Source organism: Portunus trituberculatus, chromosome 13 (genome assembly GCF_017591435.1).
Source record: "Portunus trituberculatus isolate SZX2019 chromosome 13, ASM1759143v1, whole genome shotgun sequence".
In the NCBI taxonomy this organism is placed as follows: domain Eukaryota; kingdom Metazoa; phylum Arthropoda; class Malacostraca; order Decapoda; family Portunidae; genus Portunus; species Portunus trituberculatus.
In genome coordinates, this window is record NC_059267.1 from 490,284 (window position 1) to 508,147 (window position 17,864).

The 17,864-nt window shown below is 42.7% G+C and overlaps 3 protein-coding genes across 4 annotated transcripts; 2 read left to right on the forward strand and 1 right to left on the reverse strand.

Annotated features, from left to right (window-relative positions):
• Positions 1-214: 214 nt before the first annotated feature.
• On the forward strand, positions 215-5,275 carry LOC123503216 (vitelline membrane outer layer protein 1 homolog). The gene is made up of 6 exons (XM_045252769.1): positions 215-355; positions 2,282-2,421; positions 3,142-3,265; positions 3,834-4,000; positions 4,383-4,461; positions 4,573-5,275. The coding sequence occupies exons 1-6, from the start codon at positions 316-318 to the stop codon at positions 4,719-4,721; spliced, it is 699 nt and encodes a 232-aa protein (XP_045108704.1). The 5' UTR covers positions 215-315; the 3' UTR covers positions 4,722-5,275.
• A 1,658-nt stretch (positions 5,276-6,933) lies between these two features.
• Positions 6,934-10,640, forward strand: LOC123503246 (vitelline membrane outer layer protein 1 homolog). The gene is made up of 6 exons (XM_045252813.1): positions 6,934-7,086; positions 7,522-7,661; positions 8,425-8,548; positions 8,887-9,053; positions 9,393-9,471; positions 10,323-10,640. Exons 1-6 carry the CDS (start codon positions 7,047-7,049, stop codon positions 10,466-10,468), a joined length of 696 nt encoding a protein of 231 aa, XP_045108748.1. The 5' UTR covers positions 6,934-7,046; the 3' UTR covers positions 10,469-10,640.
• A 1,680-nt stretch (positions 10,641-12,320) lies between these two features.
• On the reverse strand, positions 12,321-15,888 carry LOC123503221. Of its 2 annotated transcripts, none has more exons than XM_045252775.1 (6): positions 15,747-15,888; positions 14,952-15,097; positions 14,143-14,266; positions 12,998-13,158; positions 12,626-12,713; positions 12,321-12,481 (listed from the first exon to the last, which is right to left on the reverse strand). In XM_045252775.1, the coding sequence occupies exons 1-6, from the start codon at positions 15,781-15,783 to the stop codon at positions 12,339-12,341; spliced, it is 699 nt and encodes a 232-aa protein (XP_045108710.1). In that variant the 5' UTR covers positions 15,784-15,888; the 3' UTR covers positions 12,321-12,338. The 2 variants fall into 2 exon arrangements, with proteins under 2 accessions (XP_045108710.1, XP_045108711.1); XM_045252776.1 differs by having other exon boundaries at positions 14,952-15,091; positions 15,747-15,862.
• Positions 15,889-17,864: the final 1,976 nt, after the last annotated feature.

A 17,864-nucleotide genomic window follows, 5' to 3' on the forward strand; every position in this document is an offset into this window, starting at 1 on the left:
AATGCAAATAAATCGTCTAATCATACCCAAAAATCAAGGTAAAAATGCGTCTCAGTACTGAAGAGGTTAAATAGGGAATAGAGGCAAGAATTAGTGCCAGTGGGGGATGGAGTGGACTAGATACTGACAGAGAGAGAGAGAGAGAGAGAGAGAGAGAGAGAGAGAGAGAGAGAGAGAGAGAGAGAGAGAGAGAGAGAGAGAGAGAGAGAGAGAGTGGGCGACAATTTTTTACACTAGCTCGAGAGATAAGGTGGTGTACTAAAGGCGCTTGTGGTGAGGCATGAGGACAGTCTTTGGAAGGTCGGACCTCGCACCATGACAACTGCGGCACTCCTCCTTCCCCTCCTGGCTCTTGGTGAGACTCGCGCACCTCTCAGCTGTGGAATATTGAGTAGTGTTTATATTTTTATCTGAAATCCGGTGAGGTTTGGATGGGTTGGGTTAGTTGGGTTTAGTTTGGCGAGGTTTAGTTAGCTTGGGTTAAATTTTAATTAGGTTAGGTTAGGTTAGATTAAATTAGGTTGAGAAACAAGTATTTTCCCATGAAAAGCAAGTTAGGTTCACATTTTTTTTCTACATTAATTTCACTATTGACTTATTTATTTTCAGATCACGATTTGAAGAAAAGCTCATATTTTGTTGAGGTCAGGTTACATTAGCTTTTATATTAACTTGGTACAATAATTTCTGTTCTGACTCCTTCACAGTGCTTATAATATACCAAGAAACTCAGTCAACGTGTAGAAATTTGAAGAAAAGCTGATATTTTGTTGAGGTCAGGTTACATTAGCTTTTATATTCATTCAGTACAGTAATTTCTATACTGACTCCTTCACAGTGCTTATAATATACCAAGAAACGGAGTAAGCGTGTAGAAATGATGATAATGCAGACTCTACTCCCACAACTCCCCTCAACTCCTTATATCCATTCGGTTCAGTGATATTTCTACTTACTCCTTCACAGCACTACATATATTATACCAAGAAACTCAGTCAACGTGTAGAAATGATGATAATAATGAAAAGGCTACTCCCACAACTCCCCTCAACTCCTTATATCTATTCAATACAGTAATCTTTCTACTGACTCCTTCATGGTGCTTATATCATACCAAACAACTCACCAGGCAACTCAGTCAACGTGTGGAAATAATAATAATGCAGCATCTACTCCCACAACTCCCCTCAACTCCTTACGACGCAGCAGAGAAAGAAACTAAGATTAATAACTCACGCCATTGATTCCCGCTAAGAGATCTGAGAGTACGGAATTAATCTCCCCTTGGAAAACTTGCAGGAAAGAAATTGATTAAGCTGTAAATGAGAAAATTAAGATACACATCACACAAGGCGTCTGTGAACTGTCTGATTAATATGCAGCATTCACCTGTAGCGGAGAAAGAGAGAGGGATGGAAAGTATATAGAAGTGCATTTAAGGGGACTAGTGCAGGGCAGATGTGTGTGTGTGTGTGTGTGTGTGTGTGTGTGTGTGTGTGTGTGTGTGTGTGTGTGTGTGTGAACTAGCAATGACACTCTTAAACTAGAGGGAGAATGAAAGCTTTATATACTTAAGGATACCAAGATTTATATAGAAACAGAAGGGTGAACAATAAGACTGGGAGAGAGAGAGAGAGAGAGAGAGAGAGAGAGAGAGAGAGAGAGAGAGAGAGAGAGAGAGAGATTGAACACTTTCATACACTTAATTATACCAAAGTGAACTACAAAAGCTGAGAGAGAGACTTAACACTTAACACGACACTTGATACGACACTTAGATTTCTTAATGCTAAACCACAAAAGTACATTTGATTTCTACAGCCGACATGAAAGAGTTTAGTTTTCCTTCATTCCTTATCCCTCTTTTCCTTCCTGACTTCCTCCTTCCTCTTGTCTCTCTCCCTCTCTCTTATTTCCTCCCTCCCTTTCTTCCCTGTTGTCTTTCTCCCTCTCTCTCTTCTTTCCTCCCTATTTCCCTTTCTTTCCTCTTGTGTCTCCTTCTCTCCATTCCTCTCTTTCTTTTCTTACCTCTTGTCTCTCCCTCTCTCTTCTTTCCTCCCTTTTTCCCTTTCTTTCTTCTTGTGTCTCCTCTCCATTCCTCCCTTTCCTTTCTTACCTCTTGTCTCTCCTTTTCTCCAATCCTCCCTGCTTCCCTCTCTCATTCCCTCCCTTGTCCGATGTTCTACTGTCTATACACTAACTAAATTCATTAATAGATACACTGACCACTTACTTACTGGTGTTAATGGGGTACTGGCTGCTAACTGCTCGCTCTCTCAAGGTGGGCTGGCGGAGGGCGCTGTGACAAAACCCAGGAATGTTGTGGAGACACTTCACTTAGACAACGGGCTTGACCGAGGCGTGTGGGGCCCCATTGCTATGTGCTCCCCGAACTCCTACGTCTTCGCCTTCGAGATCAAAGTATGAGGGAATGAACGAGTGTTAATTAGAAATGAAAGAAGGAATTGTTTTATGTGAATTTTATATTGTTAATTGATTTTTTTTCGTGTTTTTTTTTTCTCTCAAGTTGTGTTTGTGATTTATTTGTCATTTGCCTTGTTTCTTTGTTCGAGTGGACTTACTTACTCATTCATGCACTCACTCACTCATTATGTAGTAGTCTCGTTTTACGTACAGTCAAAACATGCTAGTAATATTGTTTTTGTGCTATTCAGTCTTGTTTTTACTCTGATATATCTCCATAACATCATAGTTCCGTCACTCACTCCCTCACTCACTCACACACACACACACACACACACACACACACACACACACACACACACACACACACACACACACACACACACACACACACACACACACACACACACACACACACACACACACACACACACACACACACACACACACTATTTTCTCACCAGTAAGACCCAAAAACAACACCCACATCCTTCACACACGTACATGAACTTCAACTCAACTATTGCCATAGTTTCCTCACACACACACAAACACAACCAGTAAGACCCTAAAACAACACCCACATCCTTCACACACGTACAAGAATCTCAACTCAACAACTTACACACCATCCAAACCATCAACCTCTGGAAACACATGTAAGGTGAACAGGAAACTCGAAAGACTGATCCTCGTTTGTGTGTGTGTGTGTTGCAGTACTCTGGTTTGGGTTACGTGGATGATACCAGTGTGAATGCTATTAGACTCTACTGCCAGACTCCTGAAGGTTCGCTCACCGATCTGATCACCAGCTCTGAGGGGATGTATGGACAGTGGAGGGGTAAGTAGTAGACATTTTTACACTTCTCTCCTTTCAGTATCCATCTTGTTCGGTTATTCCTTTTGTTTTGTATATATTAATGAGGTTTGTTCTTATTCTCTCTCTCTCTCTCTCTCTCTCTCTCTCTCTCTCTCTCTCTCTCTCTCTCTCTCTCTCTCTCTCTCTCTCTCTCTCTCTCTCTCTCTCTCTCTCGTGTTGTTATTGTTGTTGCTGCTTCGTTTTCTTTATAATTAATAAGATTTTGTTTATTCTTTTTAATATTTACGGAATTGTTTTGTCTTTTAAAGTTATCTTTGTTACTGTTTGTCTGTTTGTCTGTCTGTCTGATTATTTGTTCGTGTGTGTCTGTTATCACATTTCGATCATTTTTTATTCTTTTTCACCATGATCATCCTTTTCCTCCTCATGTATCGCCATCCTTTCCTCCTTCACATCCAACCCACTCACCATCTCTATCACCATCACCACCATTCCTTCTGTACAGTCATTTCCTATACACTCACCACTCACTACCACCTCTTCTCATTCACCAATCACAACATTCAACTCACACCACCGCGGTCACCAGGCATGAGGGCGTGTAGTGGCTCTGAAGTTATGACGGGCATGCGGGCCAACGTGGTGCCTGAAATGGGGCCGCTTGGTGACGACTTGGGAATGGATAACCTACAAATGAGGTGCTCTGGTGGCCTGGTGCTTGATGGCCTGTACGGAACACCACAGAAGGCTCGACAGGTGTGTGTGTGTGTGTGTGTGTGTGTGTGTGTGTGTGTGTGTGTGTGTGTGTGTTGGTGGGGGGTTTTCTTTTCCTTTCCTATTGACTGTCTTTTTGGGGGGTCAAGAATTAAGTTTTCTGTTGTGTTGGGTGGGTTGGTGAGGTGGGTTGGTGGGGTGGGAGCCTTCACCTTTATTATATTACGTGTTTACCTGTGGATTTCGTTTCCTTTGTCGTTTTTAGGGCCAAGAAGCTTACTGTGTGTGTGTGTGTGTGTGTGTGTGTGTGTGTGTGTGTGTGTGTGTGTGAGAGAGAGAGAGTCAGTCAGTATGGATATATGTGGGTATGTATGTTTCGTCTGGTCATTACTTTTCACTCTACATTCCTTACCTGACGGCCCAGAGCACTGAACCGGCGCGTGAGATCACTATAGTGGAAGGCAGGAAGGTGGAGACTGTGCACGTCAAGATCCCGAGGGCAGGTGAGCAAATCGTGAATCGTGAATCGTGAAAAAAGTGACTACAATAATGAAACACAACACACTCCTCACCAACACTAGCAAATCCTAACCATTTTACCACGCTCCGCTCAGCCCACGCGAGAGATTACGGTGACTGGGGGACGTGGCAGGCGTGTTCTGAAGGCAACAAGATCTGTGGGCTTCAGGTGCGACTTCAGAACAACCACCCGCTGGAAGACGATGCTGGAGTGACTGATGTGGACATGTACTGTTGCAATTAGTGACTGGATAAGGGAGAAGAGAAGAGAGTTAAGACCGAGAGAGAGAGAGAGAGAATATTCAGCCTCTATAAGGAAGAAGTACAAGACACACCGTATTGAAATTTATACCACACTAGTCACTAAAGTTACTGAAGATTTTGTATAGACAGTTAATTAAAGGTGTGAATGCTATGAATTTTTAGCCTAAAGGAAGAATTACAAGACACTCACACCATATTGAAGTTTTATATCATGCTTGTTACTGAAGATATCATATAGACAGTTAATTAAAGGTGTGAATGTCTTGAACCCACCCTTGAAATAAATATGAAAGGCATTTTTAGTCAATGATACCAACTAAGTGAAGAAGACAAGGAGATTTATAGAAGATTAATTTGTCGTAAGGTGAATAAAATTATGAGTATCTTAAAGCCACACCTGCGATAGATTAGCTTTGTTAGTGATGCCAGTACAGGTGTGAAGAGGACAAGGAAGCCATTTTGAACATTAAGACCTGCTATTGTAAAGACGAATGATTGAATTTTGTCAGTGGTGCCAATAAAGGTGTGAATATCTAACCTGTATTAATTAAACCGAGTAAAAGTTTGTCCTCCACCTTTCCTCAGTGACCCAAACCAAACCCAAACTGAAATACGAACAGTGGGTAAATAAACCACACAGGTCACAAGTAATGACCAATAATCTGAAACACTTCCGCTCCGCACCATCACTGTTTTCAAAGGGCTCTAGCTGAAGTGACACGGGTTTTTTAAGGATGTTTCTGTGGTTCTAGTGACATGTTAACAAGTTTCCTGCATTATCAACAGGACAAATTCTCTTTTCAAAGGGGTCTAGCTAAAGTGACACGGGTTCTTTAAGGATGTTTCTGTAGTTCTAGTGACATGTTAACAAGTTTTCTGCATTATCAACAGGACAAATATTCTTTAGAACTCAGGTAATCGTCTCTATGGTCTTTGTAAATGGTCGCGGTGAAAGAGGGAAGTGTTTCTGAATATGGTGCATGGAACAACAGTAGCTATTAGGAGCACTTCTGAAGCTGAACTCTCAAGACGTGTGTGTGTGTGTGTGTGTGTGTGTGTGTGTGTGTGTGTGTGTGTGTGTGTGTGTGTGTGTGTGTTGCATTATGTTAGTAGTGTATGGAAGAGTAAGAGAGAGGCAGTCTTAGCGTGGTGACAGAAGACAGGGGTGGCAGAACTTTGAGCGCTAAGATAAGAAATAGTCCTCTTGGTTATTGATGTTAGGCTTACTATGGTTTGATGATGAAAGGACAATGAAGCGTTTGTTCTGCATTTTATGTAGATGGTGGTGGTGCTGGTTGTGGTGATGGTGATACAGTACTCATAATTCTAAACCATTCTAGAGCACACACTTCTCTGTCCTAACTTTTGGTTATTTGTATGAGTTTATAATAAGAAATACAAAATGTTTCAATCTTGTAATCCAAACATCGCTTCTTGTTGCGGCTTCCACTGCGATATGCAACAACTCACAACATTAAAAACGCTGCACGAAACATTTAAAAGTACACTCAAGACAAAAAGATGTGATTGACAGAGTAAAACTTCACATTTCTAGAGAGTACAATGTTCAGAGGAGGCTGTACAACAAAAATTGATGTTCCTGAATGGCTTGTGACTAAGAAACTGTTCGCTAATAGCAGTGAAAGGGTTAAACAATTGCACATTATTGTGGAAGGAATGAGGAAGCAGGGCGGTGTGGGGAGGGTAGTGGGGGGTGTCATGATGGTGTATAGACAGGTAAATGTACGACACACAGGTAACCTCCTCGTCTTATCGGTCACAGGTGTTGCTTCTCACTCTGATAGTTCGTAGAATGAGTGGGAGAGAGAGAGAGAGAGAGGGAGTGGGAGAAAGTGGAGAGGGAGTGGGAGAGAGTGGAGGGGGAGTGGGTGTCTGCTATGAGGTCATCTTCCAATTAATTCCTTCGTCTTTCTCACTCTTTTATTGTTGTTGTTGTGATGGTGGTGGTAGTGGTAGTGGTGGTGGTGGTGGTGGTGCATTTATCACAATACAAAAAAAGGAAAAACAATGACAACTTCGTCTCGTGTGTGTGTGTGTGTGTGTGTGTGTGTGTGTGTGTGTGTGTGTGTGTGTGTGTGTGTGTGTGTGTGTTATGGTTACGTAAAGACAGTTAAGTACTTTTCCGCCTCTTGACAAATTGAGTTGCGTGTGTTTTGCGAGTGTTGGTTGGAGGAGGGAGGAGGAGGAGGAGAAGGAGGAGGAGGAAGAGGAAGAAGATAAGCTTACCTATAAAGGGAGTGTGTAAGAAGGTAGAGAGAGGCAGTCGTCAGATCATCCTAACGTCATGACCACTCTGGCTCTTCTTCTTCCTCTTCTCGCCCTTGGTAAGATACAATGACTCTCTCTCTCTCTCTCTCTCTCTCTCTCTCTCTCTCTCTCTCTCTCTCTCTCTCTCTCTCTCCCAATATTTACCTCTATTTTGAAATCTAGCTCCATCAAACTTAAACCCGATATTTTTCTTAGTTCTATTTTAATTACTAACCTTTCTTGCCGCTTCCCTTCTGTTCTTATGGCTGTATCTTTCAAAATTCAAGTTTTTTATACGAGAACTGAACCAAAGTGGCTTAAATATTTCAGAGCATATAATTTAGTTTGACCTATTTATCTATTACTCTTGCTATTGCCAGTTTTCTTTTTAATTAAGTGAGTTTAGTTGAATGGACACGTAGAATTAGCTTTCATGCAGGGTTTTTTACATTGTTCCTTATCTATTTACTTATTTCCTACCCTGTGGCTGTCCCTTTTCTCGCTGCACCAAGGCGGGGTGGCGAGCGCTGCCGTGACGTTACCAAGGGGCATAGAGGAAAGCCTCACGCTGGACAACGGGCTGAGCAGGGGCGAGTGGGGACCCATTGATTTGTGTAGCGAGGGTTCTCACGTCTTCGCCTTCGAGATTAAAGTAATGACGTGTATAATTGATGTTCTTGTGTCCGTATTATGTGTGTCCTGTTTATCTGCATTTGATTGTGAGTGAGTGTGTTTATATATTGTTTCTGCAAGAGGGAAGCCGGCCAGGGGCATCAACAAAAAAAAAGTTCTCTAAAAGATTAACAGAGTATGAGCGTATGAGTATGAGAGTGAAGAGCAGCCACCACGAGGACTAACTGACCAATAGGTGTTGTCTCGTATTCCCTTCCGTACTGAGACGCATTTTTACCTTGCTTTTTTGGGTATGATTAGACGATTTTAGTTGCATTAGGAAGGGTCTATGGAAGTCAGAAGATTAATGGCCAGTCTTTACTATTCTATTCCCTCACATGTTTTTCTGAAGCTGTATAAAATCACCAAATAGTAAGTAGAGTTAACATGAAAACGCGTCCTGGTACTGAGGAGACTAATCTTCCTGTGTTTGTATTGATGAGTCCTTGTCTTTCTGCATTTAATTGTGAGTGAGTGTGTGTATGGGTGTAAAAATTAATGGTAGTTATGTTAACCTGTGAGTTAATGAAAAATATAACCGTTTCATGACCGTAAATGAATGAAAGCAGCGTTCATTTTCATATAAGTGTTTGTAAGTTAAGAATATCGGTTACTCAAGACAGGTGAATTATTGAAGGTGAAGTTATTAGTGGTATACGTGTGAATGAATAAAAAATAATGACCAATTAACCCAAACAGTGAAGGTAAAAGTTGTGTTGAGTGTTGGTGGGTGTGTGTTGCAGTACTCAGGCTTGGGTTACCTGGACGACACCAGTGTGAACGCCATCAGACTGTACTGCCAGACTCCAGAGGGCGCCCTTAGTAACATCCTTATTAGCGCCGAGGGAAGTTTTGGCCAGTGGCAGGGTGGGTAAAGCGTCTGTCTGTCTGTCTGTCTGTCTCTGTCTGTCTCTGTCTGTTTCTCTCTCTCTCTCTCTCTCTCTCTCTCTCTCTCTCTCTCTCTCTCTCTCTCTCTCTCTCTCTCTCTCTCTCTCTCTCTCTCTCTCTCTCTCTCTCTCTCTCTCTCTCTCTCTCTCTCTCTCTCATCAAAGAATCATGACTCATTCTTCACCAAATTGCTCCTTCACCAAGTCAATCCTTCACCAACTCCTTCGGCTTGATTCTTCACCAACTCACTCCTTCACCAAGTAAGCACTCCTTTACCAAGTACCTCTCCTCCTCCTCCTCTTGCGTGGGTGGTACAGGCATGCGGTCGTGTCCTCTTGGTGAAGTCATGACGGGCGTGCGGGCCAACGTGGTGCCTGACCAGGGAACACTTGGTGACGACTTGGGCATGGATAACCTGCAGATGAGGTGTTCCGGTGGCCAGGTGCTTGATGGCCTGTACGGCGTGCCCAACAGGAAAGGCAAGGTGTGTTCGTGTCTATAGAGGGAAAAACTCGGAAAAAAAAGTCTCGTTATATTGGAAAAAGTCTCGTTATATTTTTATTTTGGGTGAGGTTGGAAAGAAAATGTGGTTGTCGTTGTCGTTTTTTGTCACTGCTGTTGTTGTTGTTGTTGTTGTTATTGGTTGGCGTCTACAATCCAAGCAGTATACAATAAAATACATTACAACCTCAAATGATCCAGAATCTCTCTCTCTCTCTCTCTCTCTCTCTCTCTCTCTCTCTCTCTCTCTCTCTCTCTCTCTCTCTCTCTCTCTCTCTCTCACGCCAGTAACCTAACCTTCTCTCTTATCTTCCACCCCCAGAATCCCGTGGTGGCTCGTGAGATGACCAAGATACAAGGAAGAGAAGTAGAGGCAGTGTACATGAAGGTTCAACGCACTGGTGAGTAGTAGTAGTAGTAGTAGTAGTAGTAGTAGTAGTAGTAGTAGTAGTAGTAGTAGTAGTAGTAGTAGTAATAGCAGTAGTAGTATAAGGAAGAGGAGGTAAGGAAAGGAAGATTGAGTTATTAGTATTCCTTCCATTCTTCTTTATCTTCATCGTCCTCATTTTTGTGCGTGTGTGTACGTATTCGTGTGCTTTCCGTCCTGCAGCTGAGGTCACGTGATCGTTTTGTCTCTTTTCCTTCGTGTCCAAAACTCGACAGTAAAATGCTCCTCCTCATCATGCCTTTATCGAAGAGCAAACCACATCTCCCCTACGTGTCTTAGTTCTCATCTATTTCCTGTACCGGATCACCCTTGGAAGTCTTTGAACACCTCACAGTCTTAAAACATCCATAAACACTCCTTTCTGTGATGTCTGGGTAGTCTTTTGTCTTAATTAAACCACACCAGCTTATCCCTCGTTCAATGTTGCCTCATAGTCGTGCCACGCTCAAACACTATTGTGATGTCTGGGTAGTGTCTCGTCTTAAGGAAACCACACCAGCTTATCCCGCGTGTCAATATTGCTCTGTGCTGTGTGTCTGACATTAGCGAAGCTCCGTATTCAGAAACGCTTTGCTTTCTCATCACGATTACGTTCCAAGGCGACAGAGATGATTAGCGGGGTTTTTAAGAGTGTTTTTCCCGTTAATAATGTAGAAATCTTGTCACTCTGCCTCTAAAAATGTTAAAAAAAAAAAAACTTAAAAACTCGTGCAAATTTAAAGAAACCCTTTTGAAATATTAGAGGTGAAGCGCAGAAGTATTTGAGAATATGAGCTTAATTAAGTCTGCCCACGCCCCGCACAGCACACACGAGGGACTTCGGGGACTGGGGGACGTGGCAGGCGTGTTCCTCTGGCAAGGTGTGTGGGCTGCAGGTGCGACTCGAAGACAACCACCCGCTAAACGACGACGCTGGAATAACTGACACTGTTATTTTCTGCTGTAATTAACATGATGGACGGGAACACATGGGGTCGCCTGATGGGGAAGGGCAAGACACAGCGTCCCTCACCTTCAGGTCCCCGATGGAAGGCCACACGAAGGGCAGCCAGTGATAGAGACTCATGCCTGGTGCTTCAGTTTGGGTGACTCAGTAGTGTTGCCAATAAAGTTGTAATTGTCTGAAGTGTTTTGCTGTATTCCATGTGACTTCCTCTTCATAGACTCTACTAACCACTTAGAATATAGGACCTAAGTTTCAGTGCTCTTATTCCCTTCAGTACTGGGACACATTTTTACCTTGAGATTTGTGTACGATTAGACCATTTTATTGACATTAGGAAGGGTCTATGGAGGTCAGAAGGTTAATGGCCACAGTCTTCACTATTACAATCCCCTTTAGTACAGGAACACATTTCTACCTTGAGATTTGTGTACGATTAGACCATTTTATTGACATTAGGAAGGGTCTATGGAGATCAGAAGGTTAATGGCCACAGTCTTCACTATTTCAATCCCACATGAGTTGCTGAAGCTGTATAAAATCACCAAATAGTGAGCAGAATTGGAGGCTACTGCTGTAATTGGGGCACTGCAGTGGGGAGTTGGGTTCACCTGACTGACGTTCTGTAGAGCATCTGATGTGATGGATACGGGAACTAAAACCAACCAACTTTAACTTTAACCCTCCTCCATCCATGAATCTATACAACCTTTTTTTCTATATCAACTTAATTACTTAGTCTATTCCTTAACCCTCCACTCCATTTGAGAACCACTGCTGAGGTACAAAGAGGTGTGAGAAATACAAGTTAGTTTTATTCAAAGATTTTATTAACTCTCATTGCTTTTTGCCACATCTTTCATTAATCGCTAACTAATAAGGGACGGGTCGTGTTGTACAGCTGCCTCCAAACATTATACTGACTTAGAATTCTAGAGTCTATTCTCCTAATCCTTTCATTTCCTGTAAGCACTTTTATTTAAGGATTTCATTAATTATTATTAGTTTCGATATTCTTTTTTTTATATATCATGTGGGATTTTCACGGGAATTCATAGGCTAAAGGGGATACTTTTGGGGTACCTCCTATCTCAAAGCCCACCCGCTAGGAAACCGTTGACCCGAGTGAGGAAGCCCAACCTACACTCGGACCGTGGACAGGATTCGAACCCGTGCGCTTGGAGATCCCTGGGACCCCAAAGCACGCATGGTTCCACTGTATTGTTGCATAACGCTGGGAATATCTTAATACATCAATACAGTTCAGGAAAGTAGATACAATTGGTCCTGGTTACAGTGAGACATTGCTAAGAAATAGTGGGTACAGTGCTAATATTGTACGTACTCACACTTATGATATAGTAGTGGTGGTGTCAGTGGTAGTGCAGCTTCTGTTTACTCTGCTGTTATGTAAGTATAAGGACAGGTGATGCTAGCGTGCTGGTGACATAAGTGTGCGTGATGCAGGTTCTATAGGTTCTGAAAGTTTGTCCATGTTGGTGAGAGTCCTCGAGTTGATTTAGTTTAGGTTCTGGAAGTGTCTTGGGTGGTGAGGGTTCTCGAGTTTATTAGGCGCAGTAGAGAATGACATCCGGTGCTGGTAACAAGTTCTATAGGTTCTGAAAGTTGGTCCTGACTGTTGAGTGTTCTCTGGTTAGGTTAGGTTAGGTTAGATTCTGGTGAGGTTAGGTGAGGTTAGGTTACGTTCTGGTGAGGTTAGACGAGGTTAGGTGAGGTTAGGTTAGGTTAGATTCTGGTGAGGTTAGGTGAGGTTAGGTTACATTCTGGTGAGGTTAGGTGAGGTTAGGTGAGGTTAGGTTACGTTCTGTAAGGTTAGGTTAGGTTAGGATACATTCTGGTGAGGGTTCTTTAGTTTATTAGAAGCAGTACAGAATGACGTCAGTGAGTCCTGCATCGTCGTCAATGTGTCCCTCCTCCACCACAGTGCGAAGCCCCACCACGTACATGCCAGGGGAGCAGTACACCCACGAGCCCCACTCCCCGTGAATCCTCGTCTTGCCTGCGATACATTGATATTGTTAGTAATCCCTTCAGTACTAGGACACATTTTTACCTTGAAATTTGTGTACGATTAGACCATTTTATTTACATTACGAAGGGTCTATGGAGGTCAGATGTGTGTTACCTGGTCTCCTGTACTCACCTATGTTGTATCTAATGACCTCCATCTTGCGCTCCACCTTGTCTACCCATTGCCTCAACACGCTCTTTTCCACCTCATCCGTCACTCCCTGCAATTAAACAAGAGTCGTTGAGTTATTTACTGAGGATTAGTTTTTCACTGTCTTATTTTTCTTACCCCTCTTCCTCCTCCTTCTCCTCTTCCTCTTCCTCCTCCTCCTCACATTCTCATTTTCTCCTTACGCTTACAAATTTTTTTTCAGCTTTCCACACTTTTATCCTACCTCTCCATCCTCTCCTTCTCCCCTTCCCTTTCTCTATCTCCTTTTCTCTTTTTACCGATTTCCTTCATCTCTTTTTCCTCTTCCTCCTCTTCCTTCTGGCCAACACTCACCTCCTCGGTCAGAACTCCCTCAATGCCGTCAACAATGGTGCCATCCTCACAAGACATCTGAATATTATCCACTCCAAAGTCATCGCCCCACGTGCCCTGCTCCGGGAACACTCGCAGGCGGAACCCGTTGAAGAACGCATGTGGGGGGCAGGAGTGAATGCCTGGCGGGAAGAGAGACGTAAATGGAACCTGTGTGTTGTCGTGGTGTGTGTATGTTGGTGGCGTATGGGTCTGTGTCTTCTAAAACCTTAACTCCTTCAATACCAGGATACGTTTCTATATTCATTCTGTTAATTACACACACACACACACACACACACACACACACACACACACACACACACACACACACACACACACACACACACACACACACACACACACACACACACACACACACACACACACACACACAGCAAAGTCCCTCATACGTACACTCCCTATGTGGAAAGGTACATACAGGGCACAGGTGAGGTGTATCCCTTCACTTTACAATGCACTCTTGGTGATAAAACATGGGGGAGGAGTGGCTGGGAGGTGTGGGCGGTGAGGAGAGGCTAGTGGAGTGTGGGAAAGTAGCAAGGTGGACTCGCAGGGTAGATAAAAGAGTGTTGGTAAATCTGACCCAGTTTACGTATCAGTCAGTCAATCAATAAGGGAAGCTAATTGATGCTAAGGAAGGGGAAGGATCGATAGAGTCAGTTGGATTAAGGTTAGGTTAGGTTAGGTTAAGGTTAGGGTTAGGTAAGTCAGTATATCAATGAACAGAAATAACAAAGCGTTAAGATATTTGGTTGTTATAATGTTGGTTGCTGAAACTGGTGGTTGCTAGAAATGTTAGTCGCTAAAAAAGTTGGTTGTTATAATGTTGGTTGCTAAAATATTGGTTGCTAGAATATTGGCTGTTGAAATATTGGTTTCTAAAATATTGGTCGCTAAAAGTATTGGTTGTTAGAAATGTGTAAAGAAATTCGATTTTTTTTCATTTATACCATGTGGGCTTTTCACGGGAATTTATGGGCTAAAGGGGGTACTTTTTGTGGCACCTCCTATCTCAAAGCCCACCCACTAGGAAACCGTTGTCCCAAGTGAGGAAGCCCAACCTACACTCGGACCGTGGACAGGATTCGATTTGGTGTGCGTACCTTGCCAGTCACCCCTCTTGCCCTCGATGCTGGTGACGTAGCCTGAGATGGAGCCAGCGTGGTCTCGGCAGTACAGCTTCACGGCATTCCCGCCAACATTGTCCAGGTCATTCAGGTCATCAAACTGCAACACACACAAACCAACACATCACCAGCCTTTATCTACCTTTTCTCTGGCTAACTCTCGAACAAGGGACTGGCAAACAAGTGAGCTTTTTCCTTTCTTCTTTTTTTTCTGTCTAACTTGAATGTACAAGAGAACTGGCAACTAAACGGGGCTTTTTTATTATATTTTTTTTTATGTTTCCCTTGGCTAGTTTTCCCCTCTTACATTAAAATATCATTCTTACTAATTCATCTCATCCGTGGTGCATTGTGTGTATTGGAGTCTTTGCCACGGATAGATAGAAAAGAAAACCGCTTGAAAACTGTTATCTATTTACTTTCATCCAGTTGGCCATCCACTACCCTTTATATACCACTCGTTCTTACTAATTCACTGAGAGTCTGTGTTGGAGTCATTGTCACGGCTAGATACAAAAGAAAACCACCGAAAATCTATTATCTATTTACCCTCATTCATTCAAGCCACCCAACACCATTTATCTATCTATACTGGTGGGAGTTTGTGTTCGAATCTTTGTCAAGGCTTGATACAAAAGAAAACCGCTATTTTGCCTTCATCCAGTCAGTCACCCACCATCATTTCTCCATCCATCATTCTTATTAGTGAGAGTCTGTCTTCGAATCTTTTGCCACAGAAAAACTGCTATTTATCCTCATCCAGTCAGTCACCCACCACGCCTCACCTTGAAGTCCAGAGCGTAAGTGTAGGTGAAGTTTTTGTCGTGGTGGCAGATGTCCATGTCTCCGTACTTGCCTCGCCACGGCATTCCATTGTCACTCTGTATCGGTTCGTAGTACTGGGCTGCCACCAGACCGCAGCAGCCTGCGCCTGGCAAGAACACGGTTTCATAAACACACTTGACGTTCAGAGTAGGGTTACTGATAGCTTGGTTGCGTTATGTAGACAGAGAGTAAGTAATATGCAGTGATCTTAATCCATTCAGTACCAGGACGCGTTTTCCTATTCATTCTGGTAATTTTATACAGCTTTAGAAACTTATGCGGGGATTAAAGTAGTGAAGACTGTGGCTATTAATCTTCTAACCTCCATAGACCCTTCCCAATGTCAATAAAATAATTCGATCGTGCCCAAAAAAATCAAGGTAAAAATGCGTCTCAGTACTGAAGGGGTTATGTGTTTATCATTCCCAGACTCCTTTAAGACATCACAAGTGTTAACTGGTGTTGTTGTCTTAAAATTGTGTGTATTCAGTATTCGATACTCATAAGGGCTATTGTTGCGTTAGATGGGAGTATTAAGTGAGGCAAGGTGCTCTGGTATTGCGGTGTCTGTGTTAGTGTTCCTTAATTAGACTGTTCTTCAGCATTTTGTCTCGGTTAGGAGGGTGTGAGGTGCAGTGGGTCAGAGATGTGAGGTGGTGGGTGTAGAAGGATGAGGTGTGGGTATTAGTGGCGTGGGGTGTGCGTGTTGAGTGTCTAGTGTGGTGATGTAGCGAGGTGCAGTATCAATGACTCACCCAGCACAGCGAGGAGAAGTGCAATGTTGTGCCTCATGATGGTGACTGCCCAGACCCGCCTCGCACACCCCCTTTATATAGTGTGGGCAGCGAGGATGGCCGGGGCACGCTGGCTGGAGACATGATGCTCTTACTGACTTCTGCTCTACCTCCACTATTATTTTCACTTTAGTTGAGGTGACGCTGGTTTCTAAGACTGGTTTGAGTGTTCTAGTAACAGATTAACATGATTATTTACAGTACTCACGGGATAAACACATTTAGGAATCCCGCTAATCTCAGTGGCCTTTGAAAATAGCCATGGTAAGAGATCATTACCTCCACTACTTTTAATAGGTTCTATTTGAGGTGACGTGGTGTTTCTAAGAGTGCCTTGATTGCTCTAGTGACAGATTAACATGATTATTTACACAGGATAAACACACTAAACACTTAAGAATTCGCTCATTATCTCTGGGGCCCTTAAAAATAGTCGTGGTGAGAGAGCATTCTAAGCGTGCCTTGATGATTCTAGTGACAGATTCACATGATTATTTGCATTATTTACAGGAGAAACACGCTTAACACTTAGGAACCCGACTAATCATCTCTGTGGCTTTTGAAAATAGTCATGGTGAGAGAGCAAAGCGATTCTGAATATGGGTCAGAGGACAACTATATTGTGAAATGTTTGAAGCGTCTTATCTCTGCCACTTTGAACAATCTATAGTGGAAGTTCCGTGATGTACAGGGCGAGTGATCTCATGCGTGTGGTGACAGTTCTGCAAGTGTTCTGTGGAAACCGCATGACTCACTCTCTTCTACCCATTGTAACATCATGAGATTCAGTGTGTTTAGCGAGAGCTTGACACGTAAGAGATAGATCTTAAAACAAAATATTACGTTTTATTTACAGTTTTAAAGATTAGTTACAGGGAGAGAGAGAGAGAGAGAGAGAGAGAGAGAGAGAGAGAGAGAGAGAGAGAGAGAGAGAGAGAGAGGTTAACATTATCAAAGGGAAAGCATTGCGGAAGCCTAACTATTCAACTCCTTACCTTCTTGATATAACTAACTGTCGCTCTCACCAATATTCTTGCCACTAGGCGCTGACCAGTATGAGTCTATGGAGTAATGCATGACAATTAAGAACAAAATAATAAATAAATTAATTAAATAGATAAAGTTTTCATTGTTAATTGGGATTCATGATGTGCCAAGCCTCTGATAACATCTTGAGAAACACGCCAGTTGGCAGCAGCACGAGTCACATGACAGGGATGAGCTGAACCTTTGGCCTGTGTGTGTGTGTGTGTGTGTGTGTGTGTGTGTGTGTGTGTGTGTGTGTGTGTGTGGGCGTGAGACGGGAAGACATGACGCAAAGAGTACGAAGGAGGCTGATTGTAGGCGCGGGAATACCTCAAGGTGACTTACTGGCTCTTACTGTGTTCTATTGATTAACATGCACGTTTTGTGGTTTTGTGAAAGGTTGTTTGGTTCAAGAATCACGACTTACAACCACATTTTCCTTCACTACATTGACAACCCTCTCACCTTTTCTCTTGCTAGTTAGATTTCATATTCATTCTGCTTACTCTTCAGTGATTTTATACAGCTTCAGAAACTTATGTGGGGATTAAAATAATGAGCACTTTGGCCATTGAATATCTGACCTCCATAGACCCTTCCTAATGTAAATAAAATCGTCTAATCACACCCAAAACTCAAGGTAAAAATGGGTCTCAGTACTGAAAGGGGTTAAGATTGCAGTGACGCTTTTAGCAAATGTGAGTTATAAAGTCGAAGGGCAAAAGAATAATGAAATGCTTGATGGCCGACCTCTTTACAGCATTTCATTATTGGCGGAGTGTTTTAGTGATCAAGTAGACAAGAGAGTTAACAAATAGATCACTCATTACATTATGCCAGATTCCTTTTCACTTTTTTTCATTTCTTTCAACATTACAACACAACGAACAAAATCATTTAATATCGTAACACACTCATTCTTTTTATGTTTGTGAAATAAATGTGAATATTTGTAGTGACCTTTGCCCCTCAACTTTATATTAGGTGTTGCTTCCCAGAGAGAGAGAGAGAGAGAGAGAGAGAGAGAGAGAGAGGTGGAGATAAAGGTGTGTG

Coding starts and splice junctions, on each gene's coding strand:
- LOC123503246 (XM_045252813.1), top strand. CDS start 7,047: ATGACCACTCTGGCTCTTCTTCTTCCTCTTCTCGCCCTTG. Junction 7,087..7,521: donor TCTTCCTCTTCTCGCCCTTG/GTAAGATACAAT, acceptor CGCTGCACCAAG/GCGGGGTGGCGAGCGCTGCC. Junction 7,662..8,424: donor TCTTCGCCTTCGAGATTAAA/GTAATGACGTGT, acceptor TGTGTGTTGCAG/TACTCAGGCTTGGGTTACCT.
- LOC123503216 (XM_045252769.1), top strand. CDS start 316: ATGACAACTGCGGCACTCCTCCTTCCCCTCCTGGCTCTTG. Junction 3,266..3,833: donor GATGTATGGACAGTGGAGGG/GTAAGTAGTAGA, acceptor CGCGGTCACCAG/GCATGAGGGCGTGTAGTGGC. Junction 4,462..4,572: donor CGTCAAGATCCCGAGGGCAG/GTGAGCAAATCG, acceptor CGCTCCGCTCAG/CCCACGCGAGAGATTACGGT.
- LOC123503221 (XM_045252775.1), bottom strand. CDS start 15,783: ATGAGGCACAACATTGCACTTCTCCTCGCTGTGCTGG. Junction 15,098..15,746: donor ACTTCTCCTCGCTGTGCTGG/GTGAGTCATTGA, acceptor TGTTCTTGCCAG/GCGCAGGCTGCTGCGGTCTG. Junction 14,267..14,951: donor CTTACGCTCTGGACTTCAAG/GTGAGGCGTGGT, acceptor TGTGTGTTGCAG/TTTGATGACCTGAATGACCT.